We start from the raw sequence: 23,822 nt of genomic DNA on the forward strand, positions 1-23,822 counted from the left end.
TGATTTTTATATGATCTTTAGAACACAAAATATTATGATAAAATTTTAAAAATTGACCCGACCCGATCCGACCTCATCAGACCCGATCCGATCATCCAAATTCATACATTTAATTAAAATATTACTCCATCTGTCTCTAAAAGAACGACTCTTTTGGGGAGTTTTCACGAGTATTAAGAAACTTAAGTTAGAAGTACGAGAGTGTATGGGGAACCTAATAAAAGTAGGTTCAAAAGAGAAATTTACGTAGGATTTGCAAAAAAAGTATAGAGATAAAGAAATAAAAGTATATACTAAAAGTAAAATTTACATGGAAAGCTAAATTTGCACAAATATTATTGCTAATTGGAAGGTATATAAAGAGAATATATTGCGTCAGTACGGACTGATCAAATATTTCGTCAATCCAACAAGTTTTTGATATCCTCTATTGGCTGGATGATATCTTTTATTGGCTATACTAGTTTTGTACCCGTGCGATGCCCGAGTTGTTTATTGAATTTTAAGATAAATTTTTAATCTATATGTCAAATTTTAAAACATATCATTGATACAAAATTACTTAGGAATTGATGTATTTTTGTGATGATTTAAACTATATAGTAGGCATGTAATGACTAATAATAACATTGGTGAAAAACATTTCTTGACCCGTAACCTGAAATAATGACCCTGTCTGAAATGACTCTAGATTGTAAAGTATATTGTTTTAATTGATTAGAATATATTATAAATAATGGATGTGGTGCATTTGAGCTAATTCCTTCGCTCCAAAAAAACTATGATACAAAAAATAAATTTATATGATAATTTATGAGTGTAATAATTTTTTTTTTAATAAAATTATAATTTAATTTGTATATATGAAATATTGATACTTTATCGAAAATAAAACTCTAAATTCTTTAATAGTTTTGTGCCCGTGCGATGCCCGGGTTGTTTATTGAATTTTAAGATAAATTTTTAATCTATATGTCAAATTTTAAAATATATCATTGATACAAAATTAGTTAGGAATTGATGTGTTTTTGTGATAATTTAAACTATATAGTAGGCATTTAATGACTAATAATAATAACATTGGTGAAAAACATTTCTTGACCCGTAACCTGAAATAATGACTTTGTCCGAAATGACTCGTGACCCGACCCGATTGACAGATCTACACACAATAATAAATTTATATTAGATTGTAAAATATATTGTTTTAATTGATTAGAATATATTATAAATAATGGATGTGGTGCATTTTGAGTTAATTCCTTTGTTCCAAAAAAATACTATGATACAAAAAATAAATTTATATGATAATTTATGAGTGTTATAATTTTTTTTAATCATATAACTAATATATAAAGCTAAACTTTTAGTCAGGCGACGAGGTAGCGACATTTGGCGTTCTAATTTTTCGCCAAATGTCGCCAGTGGCGGATCCAGGATTTCCGTCCTTGTGAGTCACCCTGAATAATTGATCACCTGTAAAAGAAAAAAAAATTTCGAATCCAAAAATACTAACAAAAATATATATATGACAACCACCTTCATTTCAATCATTCAATCAAACAAAAATAATCCATACTACAACCAAATAGTACCTAAATAATTCATCTTACAAACTAAAAGTGGAATTATGAGGTGATCTTTGAGGGGAAATTTGAGGTGAATTGTGTGTGGGAGAGGTATGTTGTTCACTAGTATGATGTGGAGTGGAAATTTGTTCATTTGGAGAAGAATTTTGTTGACTAGGAGGATGAGGATTACATTTAGCAAAGAAGCTAGCGAAATTCTGCATTTTATTTGGAGTACGTTTCTGCTTCATTCTAAAAATCATTTAAGCAAATAAGCAATTACAAAAAAAAATCAGCAATTCATTTATACAATCATATATACACATTACACAATTTCAATTCATTTGAATACACATAATACATTCAAATATCAATCAAATCTGAATCAAATGACCACCTAATCAACAATTCTGCATTTCAACACCACAAATCCACAATGAACAACATTACAAGATTTACAACAAGTAACAAGGCCAACAACCTGTCATTTTGTCAATTTCAAATTTTCAAGAGATCAAGACTATGAAATTATAATTTATAAATGACTGAAAATCTGAAATTATAATTAATTAAGTAATTAACACAAAAATGAACAACAAATCAACAATTCAGTTCAATTTAATCAATCAAATGACTAAAATTATACAAATTTATAATTAACAAAACAAATTAAAAGGTGTAAATTAGTAAATACCTTGCTGCTTCACTGCTTGCTGGCGCCTGCCTTCAAAGTTCAAATCCTTCAATCGGTGATTCGGTGGTCCGTGCTAGACAGACGGCTGCTCGCCGTGCTCGGTGGTGTTACTGGCGTAGATCTGAGATTCCGAGGGGTGAGGGCGCCGTCCAGTCGGGCAGTCGGCCGAGTCGGGCCTTAGGGATGAACGACGAACCACGATTCCACCGTTCCACGAACGAATGAACTGTTGTTTGAACGACGAAGGGGACGAACGGATGAACGTGAGAAGACTGAAGGTAGGCTGCTCCGGCGTGGTTGGCTGCTCCGGCGAAGTAGCGGCGAATGCGAGATTGCGAGAGAGGGATTTAGGGTTGTGAGGTTTCCGTTCTTTCTTTCACGCGTTTTGGGCCTTTGTGCTTTGTCGTTCAGCCGTTCTTTCTTGTTTTTTTGTTTTTTCTTATTATTATTATTATTATTATTATTATTATTATTATTATTTTGGCACTGCTGAGTCACGTGACCCAGTGTGCACACGTGTAGGTCCGCCACTGAGTGTCGCGCCACGTAGGATAAAGTTATATAGAATTCAATTTGTAGGATAAAAAAGTTAATTTAAAATTCTATTTTCAATCAAATTTGGATAGAATTTTAGGATAAAATTGTTAATTTAGAGTTTTATTTTCGATAAAGTACCAATATTTCATATGTATAAATTAAATTATAATTTTATTAAAAAATTTTTAACACTCATAAATTATCATATAAATTTATTTTTTGTATCATAGTATTTTTTTGGAGCGAAGGAATTAGCTCAAAATGCACCACATCCATTATTTATAATATATTCTAATCAATTAAAACAATATACTTTACAATCTAATATAATTTTATTACTGTGTGTAGACCTGTCAATCGGGTCGGGTCACGAGTCATTTCAGACAGGGTCATTATTTCAGGTTACGGGTCAAGAAATGTTTTTCACCAATGTTATTATTATTAGTCATTACATGTCTACTATATAGTTTAAATCATCACAAAAACACATCAATTCCTAACTAATTTTGTATCAATGATATGTTTTAAAATTTGAAATATAGATTAAAAATTTATCTTAAAATTCAATAAGCAACCCGGGCATCGCACGGGCACAAAACTAGTAAAATTATAATTTAATTTGTACATATGAAATAGTGGTACTTTATCGAAAATAAAACTCTAAATCAACAATTTTATCCTAAAATTCTATCCAAATTTGATTGAAAATAGAATTATAAATTAACTTTTTTATCCTACAAATTGAATTCTATATAACTCTATCTCGTCGCCTGGCTAAAAGTTTAACTTTATATATTAGTTATATGATATGATATGATAATACGAAGTATAATTTGATATCCTCTATTCTTTGGATGATATCCTATATTGGCTATATCACTATATGATATTATGGTTGCAAGCTACCGGATTTTGGCTATATTTTTTTAATAAAAAAAATGTACTTTACATTTCCAATGTACTTTAGTACTCTTCCCGTCTTCAAAACTTCGACCCTTTTGGCCTAATTTTAGTCCCAAAAGATTTACTCGTTTGCATTAAAATACCCATCAATTTACAACAATATTTGTGCAAAATTAGCTTCCCCATATAAAATTTTATTTTTTCCATGTATTTTTAATACTTTATTCTTTCCAATATATTTTTACTTGTTTTAATTTAAATTTATCTTTCCAATATGTTTTAATTCCTTTTAATTTAAGTTTCTTCATAACCACAAAATCGACCCAAAAGGGTGGAACTTTTGGGACGGAGGGATTAGGATGTACGGAGTAACATACAATTTGAAGAGAAGGAGCCGTACATAAATACATTGTATGAGGAGTTGAGGACTGAGGAGTGTAAGAGCTATTGAGCTAGTATCAAAAGTCAAGAAGGAGAGGAGAGGGTTTTTTAAGTGAATCTTCTTAGGTTCGGTTTTTCACGGACAACCTTCACAAAACTGTCCATTGCCGAAAATTTCACCGTTAAGTCGTGCTCAAATTTTTTCAGCTTATTTAGAATTCATAAAGCCTCTACTTGAACGGTTGGATCGTCATTTAAAGCTCTGATTTGTCTGGAATTGCTGTTAGACAGAAACCCTGTGTTTTGGTAATATTCTTCACTTTTGCCCTTTTACTTATTATTCTTAGGGATGGCAATAATAAGTGGATATCCACGAACCCGCTCCACCCGCTATAAATAAATGGACGAAAACCCGAATTAAATGGATGAGAAGCGGGTGACGGATGAAGCGGGTGATGGATCGGATCGGATGTGGATGATACTTTTTTCACCCGCTAACCATCCACCCACCCGTTTAACATATATTATATTTTTTAATCTAAGAATTTTAATAATAAAATATGAAATGTGCAAGAAAATTACTTATTTTTTTGTTGCAAATTAATTTTTCAAACAATATATTGTTATTGTTTCATTTTGTATTAATAAAATAAAAAAATTATTGTACAAATAACCGAAAATTAGAGTTTATGTGAGTTTTTTTCCACTTTAATACTCATCCATTAGTCATCCGCTCCACCCGTTTCATCCGCGGATGATGGACGGATGGATTTGGATGATGGGTGAAGCGGATGACGGATGGATGTGGATGGAGTGATTAGAGTAATGGATGGATGCGGGTGAAGCTCCACCCGATCCGAATCCGATCCATTGCCATGTACTTGTTGGTTGGTTGTGACACTTTGAGACTTTGTCAACTGATTTGGGTATCTTTTGCCCTCAATTTCATTACTACCACCGCTGCAAATACAAATTATGTCAAATTGTTGCAAATAATTTAAAACGGAGGTAGTATAATCATAAAAAAATATATATATATATATATATGAAAACCTTACAAGTCCCGTGGTTTTTACTCTTCACATCAAAGTGTTTTTTTTTACGCTTATATTGTGCCATCTTGGTTGTTTTGCTTGGTGAATTATTTGTAGTGAATTTGGGTTGTTTTTGGTTATATTTGTGGGTTTTGGCACTAAATACACTTTTCTACATTGTTAATTGTTTGTATACTCCTCTTATAAAGACTTGGCCAAATTTCAGGTTCGAACTCTAATTAGTGAAAAATGGCTTCTTCTGAGTCTAATAAAAAAATCCCCTGAAAGCAACCAAGATTTAATCAGTAGTCTTCCAACTGATCTGATAGACGAGATCCTTAAACGTTTACCAGTGTCCATGGTAGGTAAGACGAGTGTGCTATCAAGAAAATGGAGGCGTAATTGGTTGTCCCTTAAGTACTTTGTCTTTGATAAATCTTTCTGGGAAGAACATAAATCCAACACAAATTTTGACTGGAAACGTATCAATGAAATCATTGGTAGTATATTGCTATATCACAACGGTCCTGTTCATGAGTTCTATCTTCATGTTCCAAGTGATCCTGATCATGAATTTTATCTTAATATAAGTCAGTGGCTATCTTTTCTCTCAAGAGCCGCGATTAAAAAGGTCACTCTTGTGAATTTGGCTAAAGCTGATAGCCTACCTGTTATGCCTTCTCATATTTTCGCATGTAATGAGCTGGTTCATTTGAAGATTGTTAATTATGCACTGAATCTGAATGCTCCACCAAGTGACTGTATAGGTTTTGCTTATCTTCGGAATCTTGAGCTACTGTCTGTTGAATTTAAACATGATGTTTTCAGTAGTTTGATCACAAGATGTCCACGACTTACTCATTTAAGGCTTAAAGATTGCGTTGGAATTACTAATCTGGTTTTTGATCATGTGCCTATCCTTAAAATTTTAAGTATTCAAGGTTCTTTTGCATCACTGGCTTTCAGAAATACATTCCATCTTAAGCGCATTTCACTATCTTTGTCCCCAATGGAAAACACTACTTACTTAGAAACTGTCAGCGCGATTCTGGCTCTTGCATTGCCGCCTGTTGAGCTTCAATTCCTTCGATTTGATGGCCTCCTCTGTAAGGTAAAATGCATATATAGTACTCCGTATTCAATATCTGATAAATATATTTCGGTCCCTTTATATAAAATCTGTTTTCTTTGTTATGCAAGTCCTTGGCTGCAGGCTGTTTCGAAAAACTTTCTCAGACATTTAGTCACCTGCGAAGTCTTTGCCTGACAAAACTCGACTTGGATGATTTTAATGTATTTTGTTTCACTATCAACATGGTTCAAAATTGTCCCTATATCAAGTATCTTGAATTATCAGTAAGTATGTAAACATGAATTTCAAAGTATAACCATATTTCTACAGCAAGAAACTGTAAAGATTTTTGTTTAATTATCGTGTTCCCCTGTGTTTTTTGATGCTAAGGAAATTACTGTGTTATTGTGGACAGGTTACTCCGAGTAAAAACGATCTTCAGCACAAATTTGACTACGACAAAAATTTTAAGCTTAGACACCTCCTTAAGGCAAAAATTACAGGTATTACTGGCTCAAGTGCGGAGCTCAAATTGGTTGAATATATTGCTGGTATCTCAGTTAGGCTGAAAAAATTTATGTTTAAGTGTGCTAAACTTGACCCGAGCTCAGAGCTAAAGGTGTTGCGAGAGCTATTGCAGTTGCCAAGAGCATCGAAAAGGGCTAAACTTGTTTGCCTGGTGCAATAAAAGATATAGGTTGTTATTATGTATAGTTATGTTCTTGCAATTTCCTCAAAGGATCAAGAGCTTTGTTTTGCTATATGAAATGTTAAGTATATCAATGCATGTATAAAATGCTTGGGGAATATTTTGAGAATTGAAGACTGGAGAAATTTTGCTGAAGAAAATATTGTACTGAATTCATATTTTACCCCAAACTTATGTCTTACATTCAAAAACAAATACTCTCCCTGTCTCCCATGCTAAGGCAATATGCCCCAAACTAATGAAAATAGATACAGAAGAAAGATATAAATCAATTACTATTGATTATTGAATCAATCTTTGTTCAAAAAAAAAGAGAGAAATACTTCCTCCGGCTTATTATTATTGTAACGGCTGGACTTTCATGATTGTGAATGCATAACCATTTGTGCTTGAAGAAGATATGGGAATAAATCTATTTGTTTAATCCATTGTTTTATTAGCAACGGGAGTTGGGTTTTGTTGGGTTTGGATAGACCAATTAAGGGTTTGAAGTTCATCACATGAGTAGTTGAATAGATAATTAAGAAGTTAAGTAATGTGGTCAATGTCATTAATTTACATAGTTTCACGTAAGTAGGCTTGATTGTATTTAAAGAAGCCATTAATAACTCTGGATAGACCATTAGTACTATTTAGGGATTACTTTTCCTCGTTAATCAATTGAATTATATGTCAAGGGTAGAACGACCATTGACAATATTTTTTATGTAATGAGAATTGATTCATAAATAAAAAGTCATACGACATTATACGACATTTATAAAGAGCATGTAATAAATATTTTTTCCGTTTCTTTTAAGTTGTCACGTTTTTTTGGTAACGTTTGCCAATGTACAAATTAAACCATTAATAGATTCGTATTTAATTATTGATAAACAAAAATTATAAAAAATTGATATTTCAGCTATATATTGTGGTAAATCTAACAAAATCTCACGTGATTATATTTTTCATTACTTATAAATCAAAAAACGCGATTAAAGAAAAATGACGACGTATCAACTAAAAAAACGGAGGTAATACTTTCAAATGGGTTTAGCTTATATGTAAGGGCCTGTTTTGATTGGCTGAAGTCAACTGAACTTAACTTGAGCTGAACTGAATATTTTATGAGAGAAGGAAATTAAGATAAAAACTGAACTGATAAAAACTGAACTGATTAAAGATGAACTGAACTGAACTAAAAATAAGCTGAAGAGAACGGGCTCTAACAAGTGTTAAGTCTAGTGTAAATTTTGGGTGAAGCCTTTAAGGAGTTTGGTTCATTTGGACTTTAAATAGCGGCTTCTCTTGGAAGCTTTGTTGGGAAAGGTCCCTATCAAAATTCAAGAAAGGAGTTTAGGAGCAGAGAGGGGTTTTTGACTTTTGAGTGAAGCTTAGCTTCATTTTTTAAGAACAACCTTCACAAAACTTTCACCATTAGATCGTTCTCTAATTTTGGGAATTCATAGTGCCTCTACTTGAACGGTTGGATCGTCATTTGAAGCTCTGCTTTGTCTGGAATTGCTGCTTGACAGTGACCCTATATATGTTTGGTGATACTCTTCACTTTTTGCTCTTCTAGTTGTTGTTCTCTTATGCATGTATGTACTTGTTTGTGGGTTGTGAAACTTGTTTGGTTTCTTTTGACCTCAGTTTTATCATAATGCATCAAGGGTTTTTTTGGGGGGAGCCCATTGATCTTGTTATGTTAATCTAAAGGCACAGTTGTAATATTATAAGGGTATTTTGCACTAAACCACTACGGGCCTGTTCATATTAACTTATTTTCAGTTCAGTTCATTTCAGCTCCAATCAGTTCAGTTCAGTTCAGTTCAGCTCTTAATTTCCCTCTCTCATAAAATATTCATTTCAGCTTAGTTCAGTTCAGTTCCAATCAGATCAGTTCAGTTCAGTTCAGCTCCAATCAGTTCAGTTCAGTAAATATGAACAGGCCCTACATTGTGATTTTATTGCCACTAGATAAATAATTGTTGTTCATGATGAAAATAAACTTGTATTTTCTCTTTTCCACGTGTATATATAATGTCATTGTGATTTCTTAATTTCTTCCATATCGAATTATCGATTCATGTTCTTGATTATCTGTGCTGAATTTGGGTGGTTGTTCTTGGTTGATTGTTTTGTAGTCGATCCTTGTGGGTGTTGTGTACTTGTGTGTAGTACTTGGGTGTTACACTAAATGCACCTTTCTATTTTGTATAGTCATCTTATAAGACTTAGCCAAATTCCAGGTTTAATCTCTAAGTAGTGGACAATGGCTTCTTCCCAGTCTAATATTAAAAGGACCAAGATTCCTGAACCCAACCAAGACTTAATCAGTAATCTGCCATCTCATTTGGCAGAGAAGATCCTGAAACGCTTACCACTGTCGATGGCAGCTAAGACGAGTGTGCTATCACGAAAATGGAGGCGTTATTGGCTGTCCATTAGGCACCTTGTCTTTGATTATACTTTCTGGGAAGAACATAAAATAAGTGGACATTACGATTACCAAAACATCAGCAACATCATCAGTAATATATTGCTTCATCACAATGGTCCTATACATGAGTTCTATCTTTATGTTCCACAACATCCTCAACTCATCAACCTTAATCTCAGCCAGTGGTTATCTTTTCTTTCAAGAGCCGGGATTAGGAGATTGAGTCTTACGAATTTTGTCGGGTTTGGTGGCGCACCTAAAACCATTCTGCCTTCATGTATTTTCGCATGCAGTGAGCTGGTGAAATTGAAATTGCATTGCTATGAACTGAATTACACTCCACCAAGTGACTGTATCGGCTTTGCTCATCTTCGGACTCTTAAGCTACTGCTTGTTAAGTTTAAACATGGTGGATTATTCACAAGTTTGATCTCAAGTTGCCCGCGACTTACTACATTAAGCCTTGAATATTGCACTGGCTTTTCTGATCTGAAATTTGAACATGCGTCTATCCTTGAAAGCTTAACTATTCAAGGTTCTTTTGTGCCGCTGGATTTCAAAAATGCTTCTTATCTGAAGCGCGTTTCACTATCTTTCTCCAGAATGGAGTACACTTCACACACAGATAGATTAGAAACAGTTCGCGCTATTAAGATTCTTGCAATTCCACAAGTTAAGCTTGAATACCTTCAATTGGATGGAACCCTCTGTAAGGTAAATTAAAATCAAAGCTACAATTTCTGTTATAGTATTCATTATTTGAACATACTTGTTTTATATATTGGTCCCTTTATATAATCTCTGTTCTCTTTGCTATGCAAGTTCTTGGCTGCAGGTTGTAACAACAAACTTACTCTGACATTTAATCACCTGCAAAAGCTTTGCCTGACAAAACTCGACTTGGATGATTTTAATGTATTTTGTTTCACAATCAGCATGGTTCAAAATTGTCCCTATATCAAAGATCTTGAATTATCAGTAAGTATTCTAATTTTATGCTTTAATTGTATAGCATATGTTTAGAATTGACTCACAGATCTCGAAGATAATAGCCATAGTTTTACAGCATGAAACATGTTGCAGAAGTCGATATTACCCTATGTAACTTTTAAGAGTTTCGTACTTTTGTTCATTTACCGTTACTATACAAGGCACCCCTGTGTTTCTTGATGCTAAAAAAATTACTGTCATTGTGGACAGTTTACTCCGAACAAATGCATTCTTCAGCACAAATTTGACTATGACGATAATTATAAGCTTGGACAACTCATTAAGGCAAAAATTACAGGATTTACTGGTTCAAGTGTGGAGCTCAAATTGATTGAATATTTGCTTGGTATCTCAGTTGTGCTGGAAAAATTGCTGTTGAAGTGTAGTTATCTTGACTCGACTTCAGAGCTAAAGGTGTTGCGAGAGCTATTGCAGTTGCCAAGAGCATCGACAAAGGCAAAAATTGTTTATTTGGCGCAATAGAGGATCTAGGAATGACCTTATGTGTTGATTAATGCGTAGTTATTTACTTCTTTTCATGCAATCTCCTCATATGTTCTAGAGCTTGTGTTTTGCTATCTACTACCCCGTACTGTAGTAAAATGTTTGGGAAAATTTTGATATTTGAGGAGCTTTTGTTGATTATAACATGTTAAATTGAACTCATGTTTTGCCCCAAACTAATGAAAATAGAAACAGAAGAAAGAAATACTTTCTCCGGCTTATTATTATTGCAACGGCTGGACTTTCATGATTGTCAATGCATAACCATAACTATTTGTGCTTGAAGAATTGCAACTCAAGTTTGATAACACATTAGAGCTAAAGGTGTCACAGGAGTTGCAATAACCAAGAGCATAACCAAAGGCAAAATCTATTTGAATGACAAAATTATAATATAACTTCATTTTATCTCATTTGAATGACAAAATTACAGCTATTCCATAGAAAGGAAAGTTCCACTAACATTCTTGAAATAAAACAGGCTTAGTAACAAACTTAATGATTGTTAACATACAACTGAGAAAAAGTTAACAGCACTGTCCTCATTCTGTTGATTTTGTGAATTTGGCGAAAAGAAGAATGTCAACATATACAATATAGCCTAAAATGTACCTCATCCAAGCACATAATTAAGATGCTTTATCCATCAACTGTATAGGGGCCAAAATGTTAGATTTGTTCGTCTCCACGATACATCCATTCATCACCATTTCCTCCAACATAAAATGCGCTTTTTCTAGATGGAACATAATATCCAGCTCACACTGCATTATCACAATCAAAATTAAGAATAAAGACCATATGATAATACAAGTTTTAAGAAGGAAGTACGCAAAATGACACTCACCACATTGCCAAAGTGTCGATCCATGGTTTCTACCAATAAATGTATGAACTCCAGGATGGCAAGCTCATTCTGCAACATATAAGAGAGCAATAAAATACTTGATTAAATGCTGAGGTGAGAGTTAATTTATGCAACAAAGAAATCATAACACAGAGCATCTCCATCAGTACATTACACATAAAAATCGCAAGCAACAGACTACATTAAAACAAGATGAAAACTATGAGACTTGACTAAATTAATTGTTCTATGATTTGCATCAGAAGAGCTCGGTTACTGAAGACACTACAGCATTGAGAGAGGGGGATGAAAAGTTAAACAAAAGTTACACCAGTCTCATATCTATCTCGAATTCCAAGTAAGGATTTAACAGGAATAAGTAGGCCAAATAGTGTTGAGCTTGAGCTGTTGATAGATTCCGGATTCCAAACATAAACCAAAAGACAATAAAAAAAAAAATTGATAATTGAAGTTTGCCCTGCTTTACCACCCACTTATCCTAAATGTACAACTTTTTTGTATTATAGAATGCCATCAGCATATGTATAGTGTATACACAAGCAAGATTAAACATATTAACTAAGCAATATTCAAGAAATTGGAGAATAGCTAATAACATAATATTTCCATCTTCACTTCAAAGTTTAAACCTTAATTTTATATATAATCTCTCTTATGGAGGACCTTAAGCCAAGAACGGAATGGTAAATTTGACAGGCAAGGAAATCTAAGGTAAGAGGCTCATAATGTTTGAAAGTGAAAGGAAAAAGGAGATGAGATGAGGATAAAATAGTTTAGGGAAGATGATTATTGAGATGTCCATAGATATGAGAAGAAACTCAACTGCCCATCTTCCCAATGGATGATGATGTTGCGGGGAATTCTTTCATTATAGAGCGCAAGATTGCCACATAATACTGATACACACAATCCCAGCTATTTTCATGCCCTCTGATTGAAGAATCACCAAAATGGATGTACAAAAAGACAATGCTTATTACATTCAGCAAGAGTGCATTTACACTTTTTACAGCAAAGCACAAAAACACTTCTATCCTCAACCTTCCGATAGAAAAAATATCAAGGTTACTGAAAGTAAAATCATCTGCAGAACATGTTAACTTGTATTGTTTTTTGGAGGTACAATGTACAAATCATCATATGATGAAATTTACATCCCCCAATAGAGTATACAGACCCAAATTTAACGAGTAGCACACTAGCAGAAGAAATGTAAATTTGGAGATATCATATAAGACTGTGATAATAGGAGAATCAACAGATATCACGAAACATAGTTGATCCCTTTTCCCAACAAAGATGGAAGGAAATTATTTTAATCTATAACACGTTTTAACAGCGCAATACTGAAACACAAAGACAGGATCAGCACAGGGTATAGTTGTTGCTCAAATAAGACTCCACAAAACATAGAAATCACCAACACAACACTTACTATGGAAGACACAAGAAAATTATTCATAGCATAGGAGTCTGACCGGGTGTTTAGTTGGCAGTTTGGCACAAAATCCAAGTGAAAAGCAGGAAACTGAGGAAATAACTGGAGAATTTTACTTGCCACAAATTGGGGCAAGGTAAGTGGAGCTTTTGATAAAAAATCTCTACTCCTTACAACCAAACAGTTTTAATACTTTTCAAGTTTTCAGCAAGTTGGACTCCATGAGACTTACAAAACCCTCAAAGGTCTAATTTCCTACATTCAAGTATCCAACTAAACAACAACTAAGAAATCCTAAAATGTGGTTTCAAGACCTTTTTTTCTTTGAAAGTAGAAAATGCTTGAACTTCGCCTATAACATGGATACCATACCCATGAGAGGTTTTGAGGTTATAAAGAAGCCTGATACCCAAAAGAGTGATAATAAAAGTGAGCATGCACACATACACATGCATTCATGCCTGTGCACTAAAATAAAAGGCTGCCTTAAGCTGATTAAAACACGACAAGCTATATCAAAGCTACAGCTAGAAATAACATATTTGGACAAAAAAAACTTAAATGAGAGCAAATAATCACCTCATCGTTGTCAACTCCAACCAAGAAAAATAGAGATGCATAGCGCCTATATACAATCTTGTAATTGCGATGCTCCACAAACGAACACTGGCATGTCAAAAGGGAGGATTGCTTGTTTAGTAATGTGTCAAACCAGAAGCAAGCACGGTCCATACAAACTCACTTGTGGAACAAATTTAATTTTCTTTTAAATCAGCTGCTAAAGTAAGAACGATTTTCATATTATGCGAATAATCAAATTGCTAAAAAATATTGTATTTAACCAACACCAGACAATTCGAGACAAGGGGAAACAACATTAAAACCTTTGATACAGCATAAATTATTAACTTACAAAAAATAAAAATCACATAGATAGCTGGTTTTTTCACAATGCAGGAATAAAACAAGGTCAGAGAACACCTCCAAACACTCAAATTGCACACTTCAGCTTAGCAAATTTAAAGCTTTCTGTTGTTATTTATGTATGATAAAAAGTCATACTCACAAAGTCACAATCCACAATAAAAACATATCCTTGCAATTCCAATAAGGATCAAACAGCCATTAAATTCTGCAAAAAGGGGATCCAAAACCCTAAACACCCAAAATTAGTAACAGCAAAAACAAGATCATAAATCACAACAAATAAGAGGAAAGCCTAAAATTCAAATTCAAGTATACAGCTACCCGCAATCCAATTTGTTCATATGGATGACAAATTACAAGAACCATCACAGAAAAAACCCAGAATTGATCAAAATTTCCATAATAAGCCCAATTTCAATAACACCCAGATCAATGCTCGTTAATAGAAGCATGAACAAGATCAATAATCCATCAAAAACACCAAAAATTCAAAATTAACAACTACCCACAATCAGATTTGACCCACAATGTTCAGATGAATAATAAATTGCAAGACCCAATACACAAAAAAGCACAAATTTGATCAAAATAACTCCCAACAAAACTGAGCTAAATCTAAGAATAGTAAAGAGAAAAAGGAAAAAGAGAGAGACTTGTTGATCGTTGCGAGCGAGGCATTTGCGGACGATCTCACCCTCAAGAGCACGGCGCTGGTCGATAGTGAGGTACTCGTAGTACTGAGCTAGCCGAGTTTGGCCTTGTTTGTTCACCATTAACACGAAACGTATCGTCATCGTTTGATCCTTGATTTTTGCAGAGAGAAATTTACAGAATTCTAATTTAGCTATGAAACCCAACAAAGTGTTTGGTGTTTTATTTGATTGGAAACAAGGGTGTCACAATTGAACTAGGATAGACGGATAATATTAGGATGTGCTAGGCTGTTTCGGGCGCCAATGGGTTAGCTAGGATGGTGCCACGGTGCGTGGTCAAGTGACTCAAGTCTATTCTATCTACTAAATCCAAACTAAGTCCCAATGCGATAGAAATAAGGAATCATAAAAAAAATATAGTTTTAGAGTTCGGGTTCGATTTCCATAGCTTTTTAAACTTTGAATGTACGAGCTCGCTATTCTTTATCTGGGCCCCGGGGGGGCGAGGGTCAAACTCCACTTCGAACTCCGTGCCAGCAGCCGCGGTAAGATGGTCCCCGGCGCGTAGGGCCGATCCCCGTGTGCTGGAGGGACGACCAGAAAGTGTGTTAAGCATATTCAAACAAAAGAAGCAAAAAAGGGAAATCAAATATTTGCTATTATTTATCTTGACCGCAGCCTCCCGGGCGAGGGCATTTCTGCTTCACTCTGCTCTAAGGGTATAGCAGCCGTCGCTGGAGGACTGCAAATCCTTTCTTAGGAAGAACTTGTAATTTTTTCTCTAGACTCGAAATGGGAGCAGGTTTGAATTTTTTAAATTAGTTAGCCTGGAGATAGTAAGCGGGTCATCAATATCACCAGGGATCCAAACCGATGGGAGGGCTCTGAGCCTCTTCCTGCTGATCGGACGGAGAATTCCTTCTTCGATTCTTATTCTTTTCCCTGGCGCAGCTGGGCCATCCTGGACTTGAACCAGAGACCTCGCCCGTGAAGTAAATCATCGCACCTACGGTCCAACCAATTTGGAGAGAATCAATAGATTCCTTTTTGGGACCTGGACAATTAGACATCCAACCCGTAATCGCAACGACCCAATTGCAAGAGCGGCGCTCTACCAACTGAGCTATATCCCCCCGAGCCAAGTGGAGCATGCATGAAGGAGTCAGACGCTTCTTCGATTCTTATTCTTTTCCCTGGCGCAGCTGGGCCATCCTGGACTTGAACCAGAGACCTCGCCCGTGAAGTAAATCATCGCACCTACGGTCCAACCAATTTGGAGAGAATCAATAGATTCCTTTTTGGGAGCGATTCATCCTTCCCGAACGGTTAAGGCTGACTACAGCAGACCGGGGGTTCAAATTCCTCTTTTCCTGTTTCAATTTTCGGGAGTGAATGTAGAACACCTTGAATTTAAAGCTTTTTAAACTTTGAACCTTAGAGCAGAGCGAAGTGGAGTTTGGCAAGATGTTTCAGTTTGCCGATCCCGAAGAGCGAGGTTTCGATCCGACAGCCTTAATGTCCGGATATTGATTCTTTAAGGCCAGGAGCTGGGTATGATTAGGATGTAGTTTCTTTATTAAGAAAGAGACACACCGGATATGGACCGAACTGTCTCACGACGTTCTGAACCCAGCTAGACAGCTTTTTACCCTTGCGCCCTGTGAAAAGGTAGTGTATTAGTGTATAGTTTAACATTACAGGGTTGTGGTTAATTTAACCATGTTAAACTTTGATTGTAAGATTATACAAAAGCATGGTTTTTCTTTTCTCCTTTTTTTTTTTTTTTTTTTTTTTAAAGTATATCAAAAAAAATTTTGACCAAATCTCAATTCTTACGTTTTTTTTATTGTGCTGACAGGGGGTATAGTATTTGCGGGTTAGAAGTTAGACATTGTGAGAGTGAAGGGGAAAAGGTAAGGGATCCCTCACCTTAAAGTGCTTAGATTTAACCTCCGATCCTCCAATCTCAAAGTTAAAGATGCAGTATTTCCTACTAGACCAAGCTTCTTGTTAAAACTTCGACTAATGATATGGATTAGTTCGGAAAATGTCCTAATTATTGTTGGTTATATAGTATGAGATTAACATTGCTAAATTGAAGTAATTGTTGTTAAGAAATAGAGTTAAATATTTTTGAAAGAAAAATATTGATTGTGTTCGGTAATTAGCTTATTTGAGCAAAATTAGGTTAGTTGACCACATTAGCTTATTGATTATTAAATAAGTTAATTCAAGGTGTTTGGTGAGAAGCTTATTTAAAGAGCTTATTCTACTAAATAAGTTGTTTTTCAAAAAGCTCTTATTAGAAGCCTTTTCAATTAGCTTATTCAATATCTTATTGGTCATTTTATATACTTACACCACTTTAACCAATCCGTTATTTACCAAACACTTTTATACAATCACCTAATAAAATAAGTTAGTCAAATCAATTAATACAATTAGCTAGTTAAAATCAACTAACAAAATCAGATTCAACTTTTCAACAAACATACCATTATTATTGGTCAAAGTTTTAACAAGAAGCTAGATCAGAACATATACCACATATTCTCGTTATATTCAACTTTATATTGTCGAAGACCCTCCTTTCACCTATATGACTTTGTGGAAGAGTTTGATTTTCACCCCTAACAAACGGGATCTTCAATTTCCCCCCAATCGCGCTGTTTATAATGGGTATCATTTTCATTTGCACCCCTATGCAATCTAACATTCTAACGGTTTCTTGTTTTTCAATGGAACAAAAATTGCAAGTAATATAGAAAGAGCTTGTGTTTGATTTTTAGGGACCATAAAATTTCATTTATAATTGGTTACTTTCTTACTTGTCCAATTTGTCTTTGCTGGCCTATTGACCATTTCTATCTTGTTTGGATTACTTAACTTTTGGAGTATTATCTGGAACTCTGAATGATAAGAATTTTTTTTTTTTTTTTTTTTTTTTTTTTTGAGAGAATAAGATTTTTTTGTTTTTAACTACATGTTCAAGTTTGTTTTTTCTTCACACTTAGCTACCACTTCTAACAAAAATGAAAAATCATATTGAATTTATCAATTGCCACCTTATTCTAAAATACACAATACACATTAAAGTTAGTACTATTGACCTCAAACAAGATGATAAGGAACTTCAAGCTTTCTACAACTACAACACAAAATGTGTTTGGGACTTTGGGATAGATTATATTCCAAATATAAATACAAGTACATGACCAATTCACTCTTCAATTTTTACAAAGGGCACAAATACTAGTTGAAAACAATATTGTGGCATCTGATCCCCTACTATTAGACGAACACTAATGTAGGACGAATCCAAGGTGACTGATTATTATGCATCTCCTCTGTTCCTTTAAAACAGTGGAAGTTTTCAGAATCTCAAAAAAATATTGAAAACTACTTTACTCTAGCATTGGATGGGTAGATCCGTTGTTCAACGAATGCAGATCATTGACATGATTATCAAGGGTTGATGACGAGGTTGGTGATGGTGCACACTTTTCGTTCTCATTTGACTCTTCAGCAGAAGACTTGGATAGTAGTATCTCGTCTTTATTTCCTGCAACAACTGCGCCCTTGGGAGGATGCATAAAGCTCGGTTGATTGGTTGAAGACAAAAGCCTAGCCCACATTCTATCTGTTATCACAACCTTGTTTGGTTTCTCGATAATTCGCTGCAATTATCAGAGAAGATTAGATGAGTACTACATACTACGAGTATTATTGAGATGAAGTATCCCCTCTCACTCTTTTATCTTTCCAAAAATGGCCCCTAATTATTCAGGACATAGCAACATATGCCCCTTCAAACCTCCCAAACTACTTAATCCACTCAGTGATATGTGCATTAGCCCTCCTATAATGTAAAGGAAAACAATATCATTCTGAAAGATAACTTCAAATAAGAGAAACTTACGTAGAAGGGTATGTAACATTGTCTGCCATTGACTGGCCCAACAGTACAACCTGTGTAACCCGCCATAGCCCCATGAATCGCACTTTGGGCAAGAATTGTACAATACACGTTGTCTGATGCGTTAGCAGGAACAGCTCGGATCATATATGTAGGGTCTGATTTCAAATATCATGGGATCAGAGAATCTTAATCAGTTGATTATAAGTTAAGCCTAGCAGTCTAGCACTTGGTACATTAAAAACACAAAACTGCTGAAAGAAACAAAAATACAAGACTAACCTATGTATTTAAGAGTTATGTTCAATTTTGTCTTAGCAAAGTGTTCCTGTTAAAGAAAAACAAAATCTAGTTAGGTTGTGTAGATAAATACATCATTGACTTCGATAGGGTATAAGTAGATATTCATACCTTGATCATGTGAGACAACCAGAGACCAACATCTTTAAAAGCCTTATTTCCAGAAGGGTCTCTTTCTTCTACCTTCTCACCTGCTCCTTCAGCTATGACTATAACCATGTGGCCATTTTCTCTAAGTCGTCTACCAATGAACTCATAGAGCCCACCTTGCCCTTCGAGATAGAAGGGTGATTCCGGAATCAAGCAACAGTCAACATCTCGGCTAGCAAGGGTTGCAAACATTGCAATGAACCCTGCAGGATGAATTATATGTCATAAGATCAATTTCTTTGTGCTACTCAAAGGAAAAGGGAATTAAGTCCATGATTTCATATTCTTTTCTCAAATTTTAGTGAATGAAAATGTTTGGTCAAATATTTATGCTTACCACTGTCACGACCCATCAACTTAACAAGACCAATCCCATTTTCAACACTTTCAGCTTCAGTGTGTGCAGCATTTATAGCACGTTGTGCCTCCTCCACAGCAGTGTCAAATCCAAAAGATTTGTCGATGATCTAGAGAAAGTAAACAAAATCATCATCAGAACAAGCAGTTTCACAAGAACGCCAGCTAAATAGTTTAGGTAAGATGCCAAGGAGAAAATTGAGAATGAATAGGGTATACCGGAATGTCATTGTCAATTGTTTTTGGAATTCCCACAACTGCAACCTTAAGGCCTCGTTTTCTTACTTCCTGATATGGAACAATGGAAATGATAAGTGATACAATCCTAGCTTAGCATGCATGACTGCATGAGTATAAAATCAGTTTCCCAAACTAAGTACCTGATATATTACTGATGCACCCTTTTGAGTTCCATCCCCTCCAATTATATACACCTAATCACATAACATGGACAACGTTATATGCCTAGATGAAACTGTCACGCAATTCCAGAGCACTACACAGTAACCTGACAATACCTGATTAATTCCCCTGTCCTGAATGCTGTCCACAATTTTGGAAGTGACATAGCCACCTCTTGATGTGCCAAGGATAGTTCCACCCCGTTTGTGGATGCTGTCAACAGTCTTTGGTGTCAGTGGGAGTGTATTCCGAGCATAGAACCCTTTGTAGCCACACTATATATCCAGATATAAACCAGATTTCAGTCAATCCATCAGAAAAATATAAGCTCATACCAAAATCTAGCAGCGAAATAAAATAGTTCTTGTCATAAAGCATGAAAACATACCTCAATTCCCAGGATATTTTTAACACCATACATGTAATCCAAGCCACAAACTAATTCCCTGATCACAGTGTTAAGCCCAGGACATAGACCTCCACACGTCACGATACATGCTGTAACTTCATCTGGCTTGAAATACACCTAAACCATATTTCATCAAATAGAGTTAGTATCTACCACCAAATAATCTTATACCTTGAAATTTCCAATTAAGCTTCACAGAAACAAGCATTTATATTAAGTATTTACCTTTTGACGAGGACCTTGTCGTCGAAAATGTATACCCCTTGGACCATCTTTATGTTGAACAGCCTGTGAAAATAGAAGACATACTCACCTCAATCTCAGTTTCCTATAATTACAACTCTACATACATATATACAATATGGACTACAAGTTTAAGTAATCAAGACCCTTTGCTACACCAACTCTTTCATTTGCCATTTAAAGTAGACAACCCAACCCAAGTCACACCCAATTTTGTGCATCCTATGTTTATACAGTATTATGCCCTCTATCCCAAAATTGTTTCCTTCCCAAGCAATTATTAACTTAGTTAATCATTGGTTAAGTGGATTTGATCATAGACAAAAATGGTGGGGCAAAATTTGTTGCATATGACTATATGAGTAAAGTTGCGATCTTCATGATCAAAAGCAGAAATGGGGCATTCTTTTAGGGACGGCTAAATGAGACAAACAATAAGGAACGGAAGGAGTTCGTAAACAACCCAAAATCAACACGAGTACCAAAGACAAACATGGCCGCTCCTACACTAACTGCCAGCCTTACAGTACAAAATGAATGCATATACTTCCAGAAAACTGGCAGTTATGAAGAGTCTGGAGCATCAAAACTAACAACCTTTTACAGAAAGTCATAGGCTGAGAAAAGACTAACCTTTTGAACAACCGTATCATCAAAATCCACAAAATATTGCCTGAAATAGGAGAGTAGAAAAACCAAAGTTCAATTAAAATCATAAAGAAAAAGTGTCAAGTCAAAAATATACACCCATGCTAATTCAATCCATTTCTATTTTCTAAACCATGATCATCAATTATTATAACAGAAAACAAGTGGGTGTCATGGCTGTCAACGAGCTTTGTCAGAAAAAAATGTTCTGGGTGTCATTAAAAACTCGGGATCAAATCTCGTCTACATTATTACCTCGTCGGAATCTTCTCTATACCAAAAAAAAAATAACAACAAATAAAAAAAAATAGAAAATGTTGCCTTACTTGGTTACTGAATATGAAGGATTGTTTTGTAACGGGTTCGGATACGTCTGAAAAACAATCAAACCAATCATAATCAATTAAAATCAAAGCATACTCCAAATTTCTGGGAAAAAAATAAAAAACCCCAGAATCACAAACATCTTAAACCAAAGAAAATCAAGCTTATAATATCATAATACATAGTAAAAAAATCAAACATACATAACATCAAGCATACAATAAAATCATAAAAATCAACAAAAATAAAATTAAAAAGGAGAGAATAAGAAATTTACAAGAAGATTAGAGAGATAATCAGAAAAATGAGGAACATCATCAAGAACATAACCACCTTCTCCCTTAATAATCTTTGGCTCCATTGATGAACTTTTAGCTACCCTTTTTAGTAACAATAATAATAATCAAGAGGGTATTAGTGATTTACAAATCAAGAAATTAGTGAATAATTATGATGGATCTTAAGAAGATTATATAAAAATGGCAGGTTTATTTGTTTTTGGTGGGTAAAAATTGATGGTATTAGAAAAAAGCTCAAAGTTGTTGATCTTAATATAAATTGTTTTAGTTTTTAGATTCTGGTTCGGACTTTTTAAAGGACTTTTTGACGATTAAAATAAAAGGGTGGAAGGAGAGAGAATGTGCACATAGAAACGTTCAGTGACTGGCTACGAAATTTCCTTGATTTTTTTTATTCCTGCTCTCTTTTTTTTTTTTTTTTTAATAATTGAAAATTTTTAATTATTCGCATATTTCTAATTTACAAACATAAAAAAATATAAATAAATAAAATTATATGGTTAGATTTTAAATTTTTTCAACCACTTGTTTTTAGGAGTGATAATCTATGTTATAGGTGACCATTTTGGATCCATGTTCGAGAAGATGAGTAATAAAATGGTTAAACAGTTGTCGTAGGTTTGTTTTTAAATATTAAATACTGGTATTTTATGAGTATAGTTTGAATAAACAATTGCCTTGAAGATAAGAGTTTGAAGGAGGGCACAAAAAGGGTGAAAATAAAAACAATCAAGGAAGAATAGTATGGATTATGGAAATTTTAAAATTTCTAGAATGTTTCAATCTAGAAACTTTTCTTTTTCTGTTTTATTGGTTATGTAATGTGACTTTTTTTTGACACAATATGTAATGTGACTTTAAGGGAGAATTGGAGGTGAAGTCTAAAGTTACTATAGTAATTGAGGATTCCTTTAAATTTGTGGCATGATTTTATTGGTGGATTTAGATCTTCTACTTGCAGCTTTGTAATTTGTATTTCCTGTTGCCCAAGAAATTATACTCCCTAATATATTGTTTTTTTTTTTTTTCAAATACTATATTTATATGTCATAAGTCATAATGATCAATAACATGGAGTAATATCTTTGCTCAATTTTATTGTCTCCTTAAAAATAAATTTATTGACCCTTAAATTCTTAAACTAAACTATTGATAAATTGAGGAAAAAGGCTTGCACATTTGCTAATTTTGGTAAAAACTATTTATTATGTTTCATTGCTACTAACCAAGCCTAGTTAAACAAAATTCAATAAAAAAAAATTTAAAAGAAAGAAATTCTTACAATATAAAAATAGTTGCAGCGCAAATAGATACTCAGAGTGTTGAAGAAATTAAGCTAAAGGTTAATTTAATATTGCCATATGTTAGGTCAAACTACTTGATTGGCCTAGAGACTATAACTTGTGTGTATGTATTACAAGTAAAATTTGAATGATAAACGAGTATATCAAATAATCGAGATACATAAACATATTTACTCATTTTAAGCAATTAACATAGATTTTAACTACTCTATTTTTCTCTACACTCAATAACGTACAACTGACATAACTTAATTTTGTTAAGGGAATGCGCATTGTAGTTGTATTCCCTTTACTATTTTCAATTTTGTGGTGGCTTAAAAATTGTTGCACCCTTGGCTTACACTGCCGAGAAATACGTAGTAGAATTTTCATTTTTATATTGGAATTCATAAATGTCATAATAGTTGTACAAACAAAACCTATATTCAAACAAATTGACTTCTTTTGTTCTGGAGTAGTTTTTTTTTTCACTTAAGCAATTAGAAGAATCACATTAATTTATCTACGCACGCATGCATAATTATAACCGTAATTTATTTTATTTTATTTTTATTTTTATTTTTTTTAAAAGTTGATATTTTGAAAATATATGATACATAATATAATCTAACCAAGCCTCATGATGACTATGTATTTCATCATCTATAATTCACAAATTATATTTATTAAACCGGTGTATGTATGAATAATGTAAATTAAAATTCCAATTGCAAATAACATGCACAAGTAAAATAAAAAAAAAATAAAAAACAGAGAGAATATTTGAT

General features: G+C 34.0%; 4 protein-coding genes and 1 non-coding gene across 7 annotated transcripts; 2 read left to right on the top strand and 3 right to left on the bottom strand.

Moving 5' to 3' along the window:
- The first annotated feature begins 5,475 nt into the window (after positions 1-5,475).
- LOC145636067 (F-box/FBD/LRR-repeat protein At1g13570-like) lies at positions 5,476-6,984 on the top strand. Its single transcript, XM_081687511.1, has 3 exons — positions 5,476-6,228; positions 6,318-6,473; positions 6,605-6,984. The coding sequence occupies exons 1-3, from the start codon at positions 5,476-5,478 to the stop codon at positions 6,875-6,877; spliced, it is 1,182 nt and encodes a 393-aa protein (XP_081543637.1). The 3' UTR covers positions 6,878-6,984.
- Positions 6,985-8,240: 1,256 nt separating this feature from the next.
- Positions 8,241-10,961, top strand: LOC145634198 (F-box/FBD/LRR-repeat protein At1g13570-like). Of its 3 annotated transcripts, none has more exons than XM_081685620.1 (4): positions 8,241-8,433; positions 9,133-10,037; positions 10,146-10,301; positions 10,524-10,961. In XM_081685620.1, the coding sequence occupies exons 2-4, from the start codon at positions 9,156-9,158 to the stop codon at positions 10,794-10,796; spliced, it is 1,311 nt and encodes a 436-aa protein (XP_081541746.1). In that variant the 5' UTR covers positions 8,241-8,433; positions 9,133-9,155; the 3' UTR covers positions 10,797-10,961. The 3 variants fall into 3 exon arrangements, with proteins under 3 accessions (XP_081541746.1, XP_081541748.1, XP_081541747.1); XM_081685622.1 differs by having other exon boundaries at positions 10,669-10,758; XM_081685621.1 differs by having other exon boundaries at positions 10,612-10,737.
- A 240-nt stretch (positions 10,962-11,201) lies between these two features.
- Positions 11,202-14,931, bottom strand: LOC145634199 (AP-4 complex subunit sigma). The gene is made up of 4 exons (XM_081685623.1): positions 14,704-14,931; positions 13,703-13,789; positions 11,665-11,733; positions 11,202-11,581 (listed from the first exon to the last, which is right to left on the bottom strand). The coding sequence occupies exons 1-4, from the start codon at positions 14,842-14,844 to the stop codon at positions 11,447-11,449; spliced, it is 432 nt and encodes a 143-aa protein (XP_081541749.1). The 5' UTR covers positions 14,845-14,931; the 3' UTR covers positions 11,202-11,446.
- LOC145637721 (small nucleolar RNA snoR135) lies at positions 12,455-12,604 on the bottom strand. The gene has a single exon (XR_014114456.1). It is a non-coding gene; the product is annotated as a small nucleolar RNA snoR135 (small nucleolar RNA).
- Positions 14,932-17,789: 2,858 nt separating the features above from the next.
- On the bottom strand, positions 17,790-22,027 carry LOC145635520 (ATP-dependent 6-phosphofructokinase 6-like). Its single transcript, XM_081686818.1, has 13 exons — positions 21,730-22,027; positions 21,455-21,501; positions 21,114-21,153; positions 20,463-20,525; positions 20,217-20,354; positions 19,945-20,103; positions 19,807-19,860; positions 19,646-19,714; positions 19,407-19,536; positions 19,031-19,272; positions 18,902-18,947; positions 18,623-18,777; positions 17,790-18,380 (listed from the first exon to the last, which is right to left on the bottom strand). The coding sequence occupies exons 1-13, from the start codon at positions 21,811-21,813 to the stop codon at positions 18,108-18,110; spliced, it is 1,500 nt and encodes a 499-aa protein (XP_081542944.1). The 5' UTR covers positions 21,814-22,027; the 3' UTR covers positions 17,790-18,107.
- Between the last annotated feature and the right edge of the window lie 1,795 nt (positions 22,028-23,822).

Source organism: Chenopodium album, chromosome 6 (genome assembly GCF_948465745.1).
Source record: "Chenopodium album chromosome 6, dcCheAlbu1.1, whole genome shotgun sequence".
Lineage (NCBI taxonomy): Eukaryota > Viridiplantae > Streptophyta > Magnoliopsida > Caryophyllales > Amaranthaceae > Chenopodium > Chenopodium album.